This window comes from Synchiropus splendidus, chromosome 1 (assembly GCF_027744825.2).
Source record: "Synchiropus splendidus isolate RoL2022-P1 chromosome 1, RoL_Sspl_1.0, whole genome shotgun sequence".
NCBI classification, from domain to species: domain Eukaryota; kingdom Metazoa; phylum Chordata; class Actinopteri; order Syngnathiformes; family Callionymidae; genus Synchiropus; species Synchiropus splendidus.
The window spans coordinates 26,906,401-26,923,947 of record NC_071334.1 but is presented as its reverse complement, the minus strand read 5'-3'; the positions used below and the strand labels follow the sequence as shown (position 1 = coordinate 26,923,947).

Below are 17,547 nucleotides of genomic sequence, written 5' to 3'. Positions count from 1 at the left end.
AAGATTTATGTGTTGTGTTTGTATATTGTATATTGTGTATTGTATATTGCGTTTGGATATTTTTCTTTTCTTTTTTTTTAGTGGCGTGATGTTGCCTTGATGGATATGTTTGTGTTGCATTAATAGGAGGCAATAATAGCTGCTGCATAAAAAAAAACGTACTGGAATTAAAATACTCACCATATTGTTGTGTTGTAAATAAAATAAAATAGATTTTGTGACAACGTGTGCCAGAAAGCCATGCTTTTATTTTGAATGTCCAGTGCGGCAGTGTCGAGTGACGCAGCCTACGCACCTGCGCTTCATCACGCTGGTGTGCGCTCGGCGGTTCGTGGTCACCGGTACCGGCAGCAGACGCGGTGACTCCAGCGTCCTCTAACGACCACCACCCTGTCATGAATCTGTAGGCGAGATTTGGATTTCGGGATCTGTGGAGGACAGAATGCGGACCGACATGATCGTGGAAGAGGAATTCGAGCTGAAAGAAGAAGAGCCGTGGTTCGACAAGCAGGACCTGGAACATGGTACCGATCCACTCCTTTGTCTCCGATAGCTTTCAGACTCCAGAGAGATTTTATGGGCGCCGAATGTATTGATTTTCATGCGTTATAATATTAATTTATCGTGTGTGTGAATCTGTGGTCCTTTTGTCAGAGTCAATTCTTCCTCCTCGGGATTCTAAATATGTTATTTAAAATTGCTCTTGAAATGACTTGACTATTAGACATGTGCTCCACAAAGTGGAGCTAGAATAAAACCCGGACTCTTAGCCTCATCGTGCACTGCAGGGTGTTTAAAGTCCAGTCCGCGGACCGAAAAGTGTCCACTAAGCTCCATGTTTAGTTTGCTAGCAAAACCCCTCAAAACCGACTGAACTGGTGAGTTGATCAAAGTCATTGGTTCTATTGATATAGCTGTGCATCCAGGGTCCAATCGTCCAACTGTAATGTCATGTAATGAGATGAGCACCTGCAGCGCTACTATCCACTGTTTAGTGGCAACTTCCCTTGCACATGGCAGGTGCTGCACTTTTGCCTGGTGCTCACGGTTCCAACACCATCAGTCTGACTTTAAGTGCTAGTCAGTCGCTCTCAATTTCTGACTGACCTCGACCTCTTCAGACCCTAGTGTTTCAGTATTGCTTCCTACACTGCCTTCATTAATGTCCTACAGGAGTGATAACTGAACTCTCTCTTGTAAGGTGAGGTGTTTTTGCAAAACGGAATGTTTATTATTATTGTCAATTCTGTTATTAATGATGTGACTATAGCTGACATATGTCAGATTTCCATGTCCCATGACACTGGAGACATGATTGTATATATTGTATGTATGTACACGAGAGTTGCCGTCGTTTCCTTCCTTCCTTCTTTCCTTGCTTCCTAGTTCCTTATCAAAGTCACTGGATATTAACCGCACTTTTTCTCCCTCAGACCTGCAGCTTGCCGCCGAACTGGGCAAGAACCTCCTGGACAGGAACCGGGAGCTGGAGCAAGGACTTCAGCAGATGTACTCCACCAACCAGGAGCAGTTGCAGGAGATCGAGGTGCAGCTGAACATGTGAATGTGTCTTGTTACCAGACAATATGGTGTTGTAACGTCTGTTGTGTCTGGTGCTGAATCAAACACATGCCAAGCATCGACACAGTGTGGTTAAAGGATGTGAGCAAACAACACGGTGTGCTGGTAAAATGCTGCCTCTGTGGAGATATTTTATGGTGTCAGAGTGTGAGAACAGAAACTACTTCAACTGTTGTTGACCGTTAGATTAGCTGCAGGCAGCTTCATGTGTGGACTTTCTAGCGTGAGGGTTAGAAATGGCCGCAGCTGTGGGACCACTGGGACTGAAATTGACAAAGTTTGGGAACACTTCAAAATGAACACATCAAAGACAAAAGCGAGGTGCATCATTTCAACAACACAATACTCTGTCAACCCGTACACATCAGATGCCTGCTGACTCATCGTTTTGCCGGTGTCTGTTGAACCATGGAAATATCCTCTAGCTGCAGCCGTGCATCAAAACACAGTGTAGACCAGTGCTGCAGCTGAATTACTATTCTTGCTTTCCCTGTCATAACTTACTGAACATATGCGGAACCAAGTGTGTTTGATTCATGACAGCACAAAATTGAATTACTTTTTATTTTACGTCCAATTTTTTATTTTTTTAGAAAAAAAATAATAGATGAAATCTGGATATACTGCCACTTGAATTAATTGTTTCAAATTCAAACACCCTGAAGTGCGTCCTCCGGCCCAGACAGGAGCTGCCTCAGGAGCGAAAGCTCCTCGTCCTTGCACACACTCAGTCCAGCTGGGGCGAAAGATATTTGCTGATGAATTGGAGTGAAAGCAAATGGAATAACAAAGATAACGGAGTTTATAGATGGGGACAGTCACCCATTCACAGTTGAGCACACACACTTGTTGGGATTCACTTGAACCATCTGTTGATATTGTTTACTCTGGTTGAGTAGACTTTTTCTTTGTTTTTGTTTTTTTTTCAAAATGAATATTTAGTGCATATGTATACTGAACTTACCGATGTTATTAACACTAGAGGGACCAGTAATGTTTACAATGTTGTGCTTTTAGCAGGTTTTTGAACCTATCTATTGCTTTGGGTTGTTGAAGTAAACAAACGGCTTTCTTTTACTCCACACTGTTTCTTGACAAAGATAGCATGAAACTAAATGAGCAAAGTTAGAAGAAGCAATTTGAATTTTCCTATGTTGAATTGTAGTGGTAGCTTTGCTACTTGTTGTGTAACAACACCTGCATAACTACTGAGCTCATGTCTCAGGCGAGTCCAGTAAACTTAAATGGTTTTGCAGTTTGGAGGAGAACGTCAGGCACAAGGGAGTAGATGAAGACTCATAAATTGAGTTTTTAATTGATAAATCCTGTGATTCTTGGATGACTTGTGTGTATGGGACCACCTTCAGCCGAGCCCCTCCTGCGTGTCCTCGTCTCTCACCTGCAGCAGAAAATACTCTGTGACACAAATCCAGACTGAACTCTGCACCCACTCTGGTGGTTTGTCATTGAACCAGGTGACGTTTACATTCAGCTTTTTTCTGTTTATGTTGACGTTCAGCGATGTGCTGGCACCAGCGACTGATAAGATAAAGCGTTCCAGGTGTTATTCAGTGTCAACAGAACAAGCTTTGAAATGATTTGTTTCACGCAGACAGATGTTTTCTCTAGTTGTTGCTGCAACTGTGTTGAATGGTTCCTCTTTAGGGGATTGAGCCGTGTGATAGCAACGGCCACCTTCCCTCAGAGTCATTAACATTTTGGTAGTGGAGTCAATTCATGATCTGCAATATGAAGAGGGGCAGAATTTGATGCTTGGATCTATCTGGAAATGGGACTAGAACATCTGACACCAACCTCCTCCATGGTTTTGTACAAACCTTCATTCTCTTCCTCAGTACCTGACCAAGCAGGTGGAGCTACTCCGGCAGGTGAACGACCAGCACGCTAAAGTGTACGAACAGCTGGACATGTCGGCCCGAGAGCTGGAGCAGAGCAACCACAAGCTGTCTCTGGACAACCGCACCGCGCAGCAGAAGATCCGAGGGTAGGACGCTGTTGAGAAGAGGATGCCTGGGCTGCATCTCTAACTCTGCGTGGCCTTTGCAGGCTGATGGAGACGGTTGATCTGCTGCAGTCTCAGGTGGACGAACTGCAGCACGAGGTGGAGCAGATGAAGAGGAGCTCGCCTCAGAAGGAGCGGGCGACACCTCAGGGGGCTCGCAGTGTGTCTTGTCTGAAGGAGCTGCAGGATGCCCTCAGGTATCTGCCATGTTTGTTGCCGTCTCTACTGCGGTTTTCCATCAGAAACAGTCCTGGATCTCTACTGGGTTTTAGTTGTGGGTTTGGATAGCATCAGCAATTTTTTTTCTTTTCATCTTGATTTCAATTGACAATGGTTAACAGATGCAACACGTTGCCAAGGTGACCAGAGCATTGTTGTAAAGAGAAGATCTGTTTCAGTGTTGTCTCAATAGATGACGATGGTAGAACAAGAGAACCATGTTTAGCAAGTCGCTGTGTGAGGCACCCTCTGCGTACCTGGTTCCAGTCTGTAGGAGAGGTCCTGCCAGGCAGCCTCAGTCTTGGCCCTGTCTTCCAGCTTGGAGCTCCTTGTTGGCAACATAGCAAAGAATCCAGAAAAGCTGTGCCAAACCTCCCCATGTCTATCTTTAGCTGCGCCACGTAAAGCTCCAGGTTCACTTGAACGTCAATTTACTTTTCCACAACCACGTACATGGCTGACCATAGACCATACTAAGAAGTCTCTTCCCTCCTGTTCTCCTTCCACCAAAGTTACAGACTACCCCCAACACCTCTGCCTGGTCACCCAGGCTCTGCAAAACATCTCCTTCAGCTGGTCAGCAACAACCAAACATGAAGGCAGTGCCGATAAACTACAACGTTTCTTAACGCGTTTGTTTGCTGGCAGTCTCTCAGGATCAGCTTCCTGTGGAGACTCGGAGGAGCTGATCCTCATCTTATTTTTAGCCACATGCTCTTCTAGCCTGGCAGCCCTGATAGCTGAGTACATGTAAACCTGGACATGTTGACCAAGTCAACCTGTGGTTCTCCCTGTTGCCCCTGGCATAGACCTTGTCGACCCGTCGAACTACTGCCGATACTTTAGGCTTTGTTTGTCCGCTAATCCTGATTCCTGTCTTTGTGTGTGTGAGTAATCCAATTTGACTCCCACAAGCGTAGACGTTGGTGGGTGATGGCAGGAAACGACCAAGATAATCTTGTTGACCTGAACTTGGTGACGTTGGCGGGAGCAAGTTCGAAGTCGGAGTCTCTTCAGTATCTGGAGCAGTGACTGATTCATCTTCTAATCTCCTCAATCCTGCTGATTTATGATGGAGTTTATTGATGAGTGAAGACGCTTTTGCTTTCACATTACGCAACAGTTCAGTGTGAGTTATATAATCACACGGGCTGTAAAGATTGTTGTTGCTTCAGGAGCCTGTCCTTCATGGATGTTGAGCTGTGCAGCTTTGAGGAGGTGGGGTACTTCGGAATTACAACCATGGAGGTGGTTGACATGTGTTGGGGAAAACAGAGTTTGAAGCGTAATGCTTATTGTTTGTGTGGCTCTGACTCCATAGCTATTCTGACTCAGAGGAGGGTCCCCTCGAGGAGCCGGAGGCCTCCTGGCAGGAGGAGGCTCAGACAGCGCTGCGTCACTCTCTCCAAAACCTCCAGATGCAGTTTGCAAGCGAGCGTGCTCGGAGAGACCAGGCGGAGCGAGAGGTGGCGCTGCTGAGCCGAGAGAATGAGACTCTGGAGCAGCAGCTGGCCGGGATGGAGAGGTGTCAGGTGTGTTGCATTTTCTTTGCTGTTTGCAATCGATTGGTTGAGGCAAAACTAATCAGATCCAGACCTGATCTGACTCAACTCAGGCCCGTGTGTCAGAGCTGGAGCGCGAGGTGGAGGACCTGCACCACGCCTGGAAGTCCGAGTCGTCTCCCAGGTGCGGCAGAACCGTCAACATGTCGGCCACCGCGCTGCTCCAGACAGAGGAGGGCGCCGATGAGGTGAAACCCTCCTGGGTGCTGACGCACTCCAGCAGGGAGCGACTCTTGAAGGCCACCGACTCGCTGGACTCTCCGGACAGGGTCCTGGATCACGAGTGTTTGTGCGCACGCCGGGCCGAGGTAGTGAAGTATCGGGGGATCTCCCTGCTCAACGAAGTGGACGCCCAGTACAGTGCCTTGCAGGTGAAGTACGACGAGCTGCTGCGCCGCTGCAGCCAGGATGATGAGCTGGATGGCTGTCAAACCTTGAGCTGTCCTGCTCGCACGTACAAGTCGGACTTGGAAGACGACTTCCACCAGCCTGAGTATAAGGAACTCTTCAGGGAAATCTTTTCCCGCATTCAGAAAACCAAAGAGGACCTGATCCATAACCGAGGGAGGCCGGTGCCTTGATGCCATTAGAGCCATCAAAGAGTGACTCGTCCTGGTCTTCCCACGAGTCAGTGTCTCTGTGGACGTCCAAGATATCCCAAGCCATCTTATCCAACTATGTTTGGAACATCAGCTGCATACAAGTATCTCTGGTGCTGACCCAAGTCCACTGAGCTTTTGTTTATCAGCACCTTGGATTCAAACCATCAAATGCAGGACCAACATTAGTTGCCAGGTTGGTCAATGTGGACGGTTGAACTGAAAAAAAAGTGTGGAGGAGAGTACAGCTTCCTGTCTGCCGGTGTCTTCCTTCACACCACCTCTTCTTCTGTCTCAACATATGATCTGCATCTTCATCACATTTACTCAAGCATGTCCATGTAATCTGAGATGACAATGCAACAAGTACTACTCAGAGCATCTTATTTAACCTCCAATTCTTCTTCCAGAGGACAACAGTAGTTAGTCGCGTGAATCACCGGTAAATCACAAGCAATGCTGCAGTCTGCTGTGCGCTGATGTGTAATGAACAAAAACAAAGAGGAGTTAAGGTGCTAATGCTAGACTTTGTAACTTATACTTGACTGTTAAAGAAGGTGAGTGGGATGTAGCCAAACGTGTCTGAGACCTGGTAGTCTGCTTTTGTAATTGAGTGTTTAGGTGCTGCTGTAGTAAATGTGAAAATGCACTTTAGCAAACTTGAGACTGTTCTGTTGTCATAGACTTGAATTTGTGTGTAACAATGCACCTGCTCTGTGTCTGATGGACGAATTCTGAGCCATAAAGTAGTAAAGCCAGATGCAATCGCAAGGTTCCGTGTCATTATCTTTCATGAATTGATCTCTGCACTTTTGTCATCTTCAGTTTATTTACAGTTCCACTCATCGCAGACACTATTTAGCAGTTTGTGTCCAGAAGTCGCAGAGGCACTTTAGATAGCAGCACATGCTGATGCTCTCCCGTAGCCATGGAAACACATCACCCGGTCCAGAGGGCAGAGCGTCAGTCAGGTCCTTGTTTGAAATAATATTCTCTCCGTCGTATGAAGTTCCAAAAACAAACCCACAAAATCTGTCATGATTCAATGACGCACTCATCCGAGGCTGAAACAACCGAAATCGTCAGTTCTACTGATAATCCTAAAACAAATTTTATGACTAATGTTAGCAAGTCGTCTTCATCTACTGAGTAAAAAAATGTGCATATTTATTAAGAAGGAAAGAAAATTAAAGCATGATCCCAATTTTTTTGAGATGACCAGTGTTGAGTCTTCATCCGTTGCATCTGGCACATGCTGCAGTCATTAGAAGAACGTGTGGTTTCAAGCCAACACCAAGGACCAGACCGTCTCTGGTGTCGTCTGCCCTCCCACAGGGGGGGCAGGCTCTCAGGGTCAGGACTGCAGGGTTCCCTTTAGGTACCACATCCCTCCTTGACTGTTGCAGCACTCCTGAGGAGACAAGTCACCATTGAAGCCCGCCATGTGCTGACAACGGAGCACACTTGAATCGTCTCACCTTCAGCAGACGATCGAGGTCGGCCTTCTGGGCGTCTCCGAGCTCCTCGTTCAGTTTGGCCTGGATCTGTGTTCTCCTGATACGGTAGTTTTTCGTGAACATTTCAAACAGTAGGCGACGGTGCTGGGGGGAGGACAGTCGCAGTTTAACCGACAGTGTTCACACAGAAGACACGCTTCACAAAAAAACTACCTTGTCGAAATCGTCTCCAGCCTCCCACAAACCAAAAACCTTCAGCTGGTCAGGAGAAGCTGCGTTCTGAGGAGGCAACTGCAACCACACAGGTAATTCACAGTCAAGACAGATGGATTATTTGAGAGCACCACACGTGCTTCAGTAGCGAGCATCTCTTGTCCAGGAACATTATTGCTGCAACCATCCAACGTTAGGGATCCCGCTTTTACGTGTTTATGTGAAACGATATATATATATTTCCCTGCAAAAGGAATCTAAAGTTCACACCAGCCAATGCTACATTTATGAAACTTCATTTTGATTAATTACAGACAAAACAATCGCATATTAACTCTTACATGGGAAACATCTACAGATCACCACTCGAACATCCACGATGGAGACTACATGCGATTGTGCTGATGTAAGGATATTCGAAGTTTAAAAATCATCAGGATAAATCAGGATCTGGTGTCAAATATCAAAATGTCATCAATTGCTATTAATTCAGGGTCACTAGCGCGACGCAAAGCTACGACTAAAATGAGAGCCGCCGCGCCTTCAGATAATGGTCTCTTTTTGAAACCGAACTCTATTAAAAAGAAGTGGAGACATTGACAAACTGCTAACACATATCACATCATGGAGGTGGTCTTGAACGTGATGGTTCTAGCCAAAATAATGACTGAATCGCCTGTGTTTTTTGGGGCGCGAGGAGATGAGGAAAAACCCTGTAATCCAATCCATTAGAATCTAAGGCTGAAATAAAATAAAAGTGGAACAATAGAATGATCTTGGTCACAATAGTCTTTGGAAGATGAAATTCTAGTTGGGTGAAAAGTTCCATTGACTGCCTGCCCATGTAGCGGTGCAGCAGCGCAACACTGAAATGAGCTCGTGCATCCGATTGGGAGCCACGTTGGCGTACACTGACCAGGGAGCAGCCCAACGGCTTACAAACAATGTTTACAGAAATCGCACAGTTCCAGCGCGTCGGGAGGTAATGAGCTTTGCTTCCAGGCCATTAATCTGTTGCATAAGAAAGATGGCACTGTGCCGCGCCCCCCATTGTGCCGTAAATCCTCTAAGAACACGACAGCGTCTGATCCCGGTCCCTTCTTGAGAAGTGGATAAACAGGACTGCGACACAGACACAGCAGGACCTTTAAGGCTGCAGGCTGGACCAAGACACTCACTCGGGGGGGTGGGGACGGGGATCGTGTAGCATTTAGGGTCTTGAGGGGAACCTGAGACGCCTGCTCTAACAAAGGCACCCGAAAACGACGGTTACAGAAAGCTGAGAGTACAGGGAGAACACCTTGTCAGAATACATGTTAGCTCAATGGCTTGACTCCACCTTTGTATCAATACTGCGTAGCTGGCCTCAAAACACTCACCGGCACCATGATCTGTTTGCAGTGGCAGAGCAGCGCGGCGTCCTGCAGCATGTGGTCCGACACAGAGTGGAAGGCGCTCTGCTCAGAGGCAATGGAGGCCACGTGGAGGTGGAATAGCCGCTTCAGCTCGTTCAGCGTCAGCACAAAATGTTTCCTAAAAGTGTCGCTCACAAAGTCCTGCAGCTCTTGTGAGGGCGAGCCAGCTGCTCCATTAATGTGAGCGAAGGGGGACGCGGGGAAACCGTTGAGCGAACCATTGATGGATGAGGAAGGCGCTGACGTGTCCATTGGTTCTTCTGGGTCACTCTGAGGCTCTTGTTTGACTGCTACCCGGCTTCTCTTGGCATCCAGGTCCTTCTGGAGAGACGACTGGTTCTCTTGAGCGCGTTCCTGAGCCATCTGCAGACGCTGCGCCCCGCTGACGTGAAGAGGCTCTAGAAGCACAGACACACACATCAGCAGGAAATTTGGATCTGACTGGGAATACACTGGAACAACTGTGAACACTAACACTCTCCAGGTCAAAGTGAAGCAGAAAGAAATTATTTAATACAATTCAGACAAGGGATGCACCAAATTCAAACTGTGAAGACATTTTAAATGCTTGCCCGAATAATAACGAATATCCAATGGGGTTAAGATTCATTTTTTATGCTGCATAAATAGTGGAGAGTACGGTTACATACATGCTTGTCAAAGAAAGTAAATGTTCAGATGACTGAATATTTTTTACCTTATTTTTAAGTTTCAAACTTTGCTTTTCTTACTTTAATGTAAAGAGAAGGCTCTCGCTCAGGGCTGGCCAACCAGTCACAGGCCAAGAGGCACATTTTTCACTGTGTTGCTGACGCAAAGAGCCACATCCTTCAAATGTGTAGGTATGGTAAACAAGGCTGAGGCTCACCTGAACAGCTAATCACGTGACTTAGCGGCAGTATAGAAGCTACAGCACATTCCTGTGTGTCACAAGGTTGCTGGTTCGCCGGCTTATGTCTCTTGTGCATGTATTTTTAAAATGAATACATTTAACCATGACCCTCTCCCAAATATCGAGCAGCACAGATAGAAATCTGTGCAGAAGTTATTTTAATAATATATACTTTTTACGTGGCTCACGCCACCAATAACGTCGCCCAGGTCTGTGTGCGAGTCACGCTGCAGACTGGAGCGTCAGATCTTCACTCCATTGAATTAAATAGACTTCACAGCGATCCATGATGAATAATACGCAAAATACATGCCATACTGTAGTTTAGGTCATGACAACATGAAACGAACCAAGTAACATGAAATCATGTTGATCTTGGATGTGATGACGATACAAGTCTGAGGACCGTGACTCTCATCGGCATTGAATGGGGGGGCTTGGCGCATGTGCTCTGAGGCATATTGTTTATATTTCAAAGTTAAACATGATTCAGTCATCGAAATCATATTCTAAAATTTCGCCAGAATAGCTCTTACTTTTTCGACTTAATTCCTGTATAAACAATCATGACAACGTTTGGAACCGATGCCATGGACAACAAAGAAATGATCAAATAAAAAGGTGTGTGACACATGGGTCAGAAAGTCAAAATCATTTTGACTCGTGTCGATCCGCTATTGTTCAGTGACCAGTCGACCAGGTGCGAATCATGGAGCAGGCACCACTAAAGTGGAGGACGGTGTTGCCAGATTTTTCTAGGCACTTAAGAGAAAGGTGGGGTGGGTTGCCACAATTTCGCCAGAGGACTCATAAAGCTCTTTTCACCTTTGTGGTGAATTTTTGTATTTAAAAAAACAACAACAATCAATTACATTGTGTTGTCGATTAGAAGTGAAAACCATCATTCTGCACGATGTTTGATCACGTCACTTGCCACTATTTTTACTATTTGGCCACCGGATGTTCGGCACAACCCTGATTCAGAGACATCACTGGCAGAACAATGAAACGTCAATCATGCTGGCTCCTTCACACCCACCTGGTTGAGGAGAGTTCTTCGGTAGGAAGTCGTCCTTTTTGAAGTTGAAGACTTTCTCCAGCCTGCATTGGAACAAAAAGTCCATTAGTACCGCAGAATGGAGAGCACCGCATCCCAGAGGACACCTACTTGCTCTGGATGCCGAGCCACAACATGTGCTGTCGGTGAGCAACGTCTGGATGTTTTTTCATGAACTCTACATCAGTGGGCAGCAGGAACTCCCAGCCCCTGTTGACTCGAGGTGCAGCCACATGCTCCAGGAACTCCTTTACATCCTCAGGAGGAAGCTGAGAAAACAGCAGTAGAACAGAAATTAACTCAAACCCGAGACGTAATATCATGCAGAGGTTTGTTTTGCAGTTTTTTCATAGTGTCTAAAAACCGAGTCAGATTTAAGAAACTTCAGGGGGAGCAGACACTTACTTTGATGATGGATGTGACCTCCTTCCTCATCAGTGACCTCTCCAGAGTGAACCTCCACATCTGACAACATGACCACACCATTTCACACCAACATCAGCATGAATCAAATGCACCAGAGGTTTTTATTCTCCTCACCACAAAGTCCCTGCCTCGACACAGAACTTCAGCAGGAACTCCACTGTGAGGGCTGCAGGTGTTTTTGGGATACAAAACATCACTAGGAGGAAAACAGAAAAAAACAAAATCACTGATCTAGATGGTTTACTAATGACACGGACATGATCACAGGTTAGACACAGTCAAAGTGCTCACCTCTTCACGACCCAGTTACCCTGAACCAGCAGAGCCACCTGCTGGATGCAGCGAAGAACTGCAGTGGAGTCCGTGCCAGAAGCGAGCAAACCCATCAGGTTTGCGAAAGGCATGGCCTTCACTAGAGACACAGAGAATGCAGAAGTTAATGTCACTGCGTTTGAACCCGCAGAAAGTGCACATCAACTTAAACTTCAGAAAAATACAATGAAAACGCCAGTCATGTATACAAGAGACTGGTCACCAGCGAAACTCTGCCGCTCTCTTGTGGAGGAAATAATCAACTGCCTGAACAGTAACGGCAGCTGCACGAAATAAAGTTGAAATCCTCACCATTTTTCATTAAAGTCTTGACTTGTTCGGCCAGTGGTAAAGTTCGGAGCTGAGCCATAGACAGAACATTACTGGGTCCAACTGGTTTCACACTGACAGAGAAAAGAAATGTAAACTACAGGTAACTTCTTTTAGATACATCTCACAGTCATACTTACACTTTTTCTTCAGAGAGTGGCGGCATTAGCATGGCCAGGTATTCTCTGTGAATTTGCAACAACTATTAGAGTTCCAAACTTTTACTTGGATGCCTTCATTCAGCTCGTGAAAGAAAAAAAATGCTCTTGCTGTATTGCTCTCACTCACTTGGGGGTCTTGACCAGTTCAGAGTTCTCTGAGGCGTCAAGTGACTGGCAGTACAAGTACTGTTTCTCATGTTCTGATCGGCTGTCCTGAAGTGCATTTGAAGAAGTCAGATAAAATTTAGGCCAAATACATTTAAGTTCAAGATTACAACATGACATTTTAGTTTAGCGTTTTGGCACATGTTTACTTTTCAAATACAGTGGTACCTCGGTTCTCGACCACAATCCGTTCCAGACGGCAGTTCGAGAACCGATTTGTTCAAAATCTGAATCGATTTTTCCCATTACAATTAATGGAAAAAGAAATAATGCGTTCCAAGCCTTAAAATAGGCTTTTGTAGGAGTGAATGTAGAGTGTCTGCTGCAGGTGCGCTGTCCCTCTATGTGTGTGGCCGCTGCATGTGGGAGGGGTTGCCGAGTGAGTGACGTCTCTCCAGAAGTGAAGAGGTGCCCGGTGCGTGTCCAGCTCTGAATGTGCGCTTCTGTGCAGTTTGGCTGTGACAAAGTCATAAACCAAGTAACGCTCTGTCCCAGACTCGCCTCATCCCTGTCCCAGCTCCAGCCCACAACAGGACATCAAACCCTGGAGTGTGCGCTCCAGCCTCGGAGGTGTGGAGAGCGAGCACCTTCCCTGTGACACTCTACCACGGTCCAGTGTGGAGACAGGAAAGGTTTAACACCTCAATATGAAGAAAACACAGTCAGTAAATGTAGCTAACGGGACACGTCTGCATACAGTGGCTGTGTTATACACAATAACAAAGCGCGTCGTGGGTCAGCTGATAGGTCCGCGCACGTTATGTTTTTTCCGGCTTTTTTCTGGGGCGCTCGAGTTCAGCATTTTCGTTTGAAATACGAAGCAAAAAAATCTCGAATTTTTTGTTCGAATTCCAAGACGTTCGAAAACTGAGGCACCACTGTACTCATTAGACTACAGAAAAAAGACAGTCGGCCAGGTTATGCTCCCTCTACCTTCAGACTGTGGTAGTGCAGGTGGACCCAGGGCTCCTCCGCCTGCTTTTTCTGGAGAAATTCATACGACTGGATGCGTCGCTGTCGCGCCTGCTCCGACTCTGGACGAGCAAACCTGACCTGAAGACAGAATCAGGAATCTTGGAGGGTCACTTCAGGGACAGTCAAGTGATCAGTTCTGGATGAAAAATCTCACCGTTATTGCCTCCACTTCCTCCTCAGCCTCGTCCTGGGACGAATCTCCACCTGCAGCAGAGGGAATTTGTTTAATGTAAAGTCACTGGGATCGTTTCAATGAAATAACAAACAAAATGTGATATGTTTTCTCTTTTTCATTTCAATGGTCATACTTGATGCATCATATAAAACAATTATACTTAATTATATTTTCAACATCGGCTGCCTTCTCAACAATAAATGTATAACACCATTAAAAACACCTTGAATCTAACAAAAACCCAGTTTCTAAACAGATAAAAAGAAAGAAAATATATCACTTTCCTTCTGTGTAAAACCTTGGATGTTTATCTATGAATTTAACCAAGGCTAAACGGCTTTCAATGAAACCAATCATATTTCTGTTATTTTCCAGATTCATTTTGTTCATTTTTAACTGCATCATTATTCAACTGTGTTGACAATATGAGACCACACTCTTATTATGGGGGACACATGTGAAGTCACCTTCATTGGCCGCCTCCCTCTCCTTGGTTTTGTTGTCAGCCTTGTCCAAGTAAGAGAAGCTGGGTCTCATCTGCAGGATCCCAGTCAGAGGGGTGATGTGAAGCTCGCCTGAGATGTAATCAGAATACAGGTCAAAGGTCAATGACATCAACATGGCTGAGCTTTGCAAGCAACCAGAGGCTAAGGACACAGGGGGAAAAAAAAAAAAAAATATATATATATATATATATATATATATATATATATATATATATATATATTACCTTTTCGAAAGACAGCAGCAGCGTATCGTGAGGTGTTGGTTGTGGCCTGGATGGAGGAGAACGATTGTTTGTCCATCATTTTGCTGTACAGAGCAAAAGAAGATTAAGACATCACTATTAGAGCTTCTATTTTATCTTGGAAATAATAGAAGAATGTCAGTCAATATTCCACGTTTCATTTTCTAGTTGACATTCATTAGAACGTTGTGGAAATTCACTTTTGTCTGGAGAAAGATATGGAACCAGTCAGCCAAAAAAAAGGAAACACTCCTCAGCAAACATAGGAAATGATAAATACACGGTAGAATCTTTGTAGCCAGGTAGCCATTATCTCTGAGAGTAATGAATTTACAAATGGCAGATTTATGACGGTAGACATACGCAGAGTAAGTGTTGCTCTCCTCATAGGTGCTCCCATCAACGTTGAGTGCAATCTGCTCTCCTTTACTGCGACAATAGTTAGGACTTGATGTGTTCATGGCGATTTCCAACTCCACCTGAGTAAAATACTCATTTACACACTGCAGGTTTGTTTGACAGAATGAATGGCTAATCGTGTTACCCTTTGCTGCTTGGGTTTGATCCTCGCAGCCAGGTGGTTGACATTGTCATAGGTCATGATGGAGGGTCGTACTGGATACTGGATTGGAGATCAATAGAAAAGTCATGTGATGTTTTGATTAAATCGCTGAAGATAAAGACACGGCTGTAACTGAAATGAATATTACCTGTAAAAGATATAGCTTCTCTGCAAGGCTTTTGGCCAGGTACACATCAATCTGCATGAAGAAAAAGAAGTAAAGACAAGTAGTACAATCAATAACAGGTAGGAATTTTCTGGGGCCAGGTACGCACCTCCTCTATAATTGGGTCGTCATCCTCCCCACTGGCCATATTTGCATCGACCGAACGCAGTGGCAAGAGCAGGTGCTGCAGAGGAGCTCACAGATCCAACCTTAACAATCATTTTTACAATCATGTTAATACATGACATTCACAAAAGTAAGACCAAATCAAGTTAACCACCAGCTATGTCTAATATTTAAAGTTATCTCCAACATCATCATGTTGTAAAATGGTCATACAGCCAACAATTGTTGTTGGTTCGACCATGCAAGCAGCTAAAGCAAGAAACACTTCCTATATAGATATTAGTGATCTGTTGAATCTGGAAGCCAACGGAACAGAATTCTAACACCCAACACCCAAGGTATCCCCCAGCCTTAATGTGGTCACCTTAGTTTGTCATTTAATAAACTGGGTGTGGTACATTATTTTGTTGGTTTGTTAGTCATCCAGGTGTCTAACAATAAAGTGTGTACCACACAAACCGGCTGTTTGGCTTGGTTACGATTAAAAAGGAGGCGACAACAAAATGTTTTTTATGACAATACATTAAGACACATAGATGGCTTGACATAGATTCTGTATCAACAGAACTCGCTGTCACAAACACTCAGTTTTACTAGATTAAACAGGACGATACATTTCTTCTGACCCACTCAGCATTTGGACTACAGAACGTTTACAGGACTGAATGACGCAATAGAATGAAACACCACAGCAGGCTTTAGTTCGACACTGCTCAGCCAGACTATAATATAAAGCAAAGACAAGAACACTGGTCGATGTATTACTGTATGGATGAAGTCAGTAAGTAAAACGTTAGCAACATTAGCGAGCTAGCATTTAAAGGCCAACTTAAACACACGTTCCTTGTGATTTCGAGTGTATACATATGACGAATAAACTCGTGTAAAACTAGCATAAGATGTGCAGTATGACTCACGAATATCACTTTAGTGTTTCGCAAAGTAACAAGCCAAACACCGGTCTAACCAGCATGGACGAGTAACTTTAGCTTAGCCTGAGCTAGCTCTGAGTCTCGAACCTATCTCGTACATTGTCGTTGTCGTGATTTGGGAGCAGGTGAATGAGTCGAGACTAGAAAGCGCTCTCACCTGCAGTGTGGATCGCCCACTGAAAGCCAAGTCATCCGAGCGTGGAAGGTCCAGAGTCAGAGACTGTCTCGTTCATAGCGGTGCTTGCGTTCACTGTCGCACGTGGGGAGGAGCCCATGCCCATAATGCACAGCGACGCGATCCCACAGTTTACATTATGGATTCATTTTAACTCTTGTGGCGTTTGGTTGTGGTTATTGAACTCAATTCTCACCCCAAAACTCCTGGTGAAGTTACAGGAGACAAGAAAAGAAAAGTGTTGGCAGCGGTGGGATTCGAACCCACGCCCCCGAAGAGACTGGAGCCTTAATCCAGCGCCTTAGACCGCTCGGCCACGCTACCCTGTACAACCCATTGGTATACGGGGGAGATTTAATGCGTGCGCACGAGGTAATATTGCGTGGCCACGAGATGGTGCTAGGTGACTGCGGTTCAAGCTAAATGGAGCGTTGCTGCTCAACTGAACACTTGCACAGACGACTCTTGCTGTCGATGTCTTAGGCACAGTAGAGATCTCACGTCTTCAGCCTGGTCTCTTCCTTGTATATGTAAACTCTAACATGTTTTTGAACGTGAATGAAAACGCTACCTGATGTCTAGTTGCCTTGCTAGAAAGTGTTGGTATGTTAACACATAAAATGCACGAATTATTCACGGTAGAGTATTAATTTGAACATTATGAGTAAGAAAATGTGCATTGTTTTGTGTGTATAGAATCTAACTCAGCATAAAGACACTTCAAAGATAGAGAAGAACTAAGTGTCGTTCACATTAATGACCTAACACCCATCTTAGAAACTGTGAAACAACACAAGCGACTGACAGTAAAAACACAGAAGACTGACAGCAACATACCATGACACAGGTGACATGACACAGGCACCAGTTAAGGCACAGTCTCAGAAGCTCACTGTTTGTAAGAGTAAAATGGCAATAAGACACGGAAATGACAGGAATTGCGCTTCACCGCTCCACATCAATCTCTGTAATATATAAAATGTTGCTCTCAGTGCATGTAATGTAATGAAAACTACAGTATGTAATTCAATGCAAACATGTGAGACAAGTCAAAGGCTGAGGAGAAAGGTGCCGAGCTGGATTCGAACCCACTCGCTGAGTCGTGCTGAGCTACTGCGCCACTGTGCTGCATGTAGGTTAATGTCATGAGTGTCTCAAAGGGAAAAAATCAGTTTGGATGAAATTTCAAGTCTTAGGAAGACACATAGCACCAAGTTGACTTGAAAATAGCTGATGTTTATACTGTTTTCATCCATTATCTTCACTGTTGCCATTG

General features: G+C 45.1%; 2 protein-coding genes and 1 non-coding gene across 3 annotated transcripts; 1 reads left to right on the top strand and 2 right to left on the bottom strand.

The window, feature by feature from the left end:
* The first annotated feature begins 328 nt into the window (after window positions 1-328).
* LOC128752394 (cerebellar degeneration-related protein 2-like) lies at window positions 329-6,770 on the top strand. Its single transcript, XM_053853558.1, has 6 exons — window positions 329-524; window positions 1,434-1,546; window positions 3,438-3,586; window positions 3,649-3,801; window positions 5,145-5,355; window positions 5,439-6,770. The coding sequence occupies exons 1-6, from the start codon at window positions 443-445 to the stop codon at window positions 5,964-5,966; spliced, it is 1,236 nt and encodes a 411-aa protein (XP_053709533.1). The 5' UTR covers window positions 329-442; the 3' UTR covers window positions 5,967-6,770.
* A 19-nt stretch (window positions 6,771-6,789) lies between these two features.
* Window positions 6,790-16,389, bottom strand: polr3e (polymerase (RNA) III (DNA directed) polypeptide E). Its single transcript, XM_053853556.1, has 21 exons — window positions 16,254-16,389; window positions 15,148-15,247; window positions 15,021-15,071; window positions 14,855-14,932; window positions 14,674-14,789; window positions 14,293-14,375; window positions 14,030-14,137; window positions 13,542-13,591; window positions 13,346-13,465; window positions 12,375-12,460; window positions 12,227-12,271; window positions 12,069-12,160; window positions 11,736-11,856; window positions 11,559-11,640; window positions 11,424-11,483; window positions 11,130-11,287; window positions 11,001-11,062; window positions 9,034-9,467; window positions 7,655-7,732; window positions 7,463-7,585; window positions 6,790-7,395 (listed from the first exon to the last, which is right to left on the bottom strand). The coding sequence occupies exons 2-21, from the start codon at window positions 15,184-15,186 to the stop codon at window positions 7,339-7,341; spliced, it is 2,043 nt and encodes a 680-aa protein (XP_053709531.1). The 5' UTR covers window positions 15,187-15,247; window positions 16,254-16,389; the 3' UTR covers window positions 6,790-7,338.
* Window positions 16,390-16,513: 124 nt separating this feature from the next.
* trnal-aag (transfer RNA leucine (anticodon AAG)) lies at window positions 16,514-16,595 on the bottom strand. The gene has a single exon. It is a non-coding gene; the product is annotated as a tRNA-Leu (tRNA).
* Between the last annotated feature and the right edge of the window lie 952 nt (window positions 16,596-17,547).

Coding starts and splice junctions, on each gene's coding strand:
- LOC128752394 (XM_053853558.1), top strand. CDS start 443: ATGCGGACCGACATGATCGTGGAAGAGGAATTCGAGCTGAAAGAAGAA. Junction 3,587..3,648: donor GCGCAGCAGAAGATCCGAGG/GTAGGACGCTGT, acceptor TGGCCTTTGCAG/GCTGATGGAGACGGTTGATC. Junction 3,802..5,144: donor GAGCTGCAGGATGCCCTCAG/GTATCTGCCATG, acceptor CTGACTCCATAG/CTATTCTGACTCAGAGGAGG.
- polr3e (XM_053853556.1), bottom strand. CDS start 15,186: ATGGCCAGTGGGGAGGATGACGACCCAATTATAGAGGAG. Junction 14,138..14,292: donor TGCTGCTGTCTTTCGAAAAG/GTAATATATATA, acceptor ATTACATCTCAG/GCGAGCTTCACATCACCCCT. Junction 11,288..11,423: donor AGGTCACATCCATCATCAAA/GTAAGTGTCTGC, acceptor CTGTTTTCTCAG/CTTCCTCCTGAGGATGTAAA.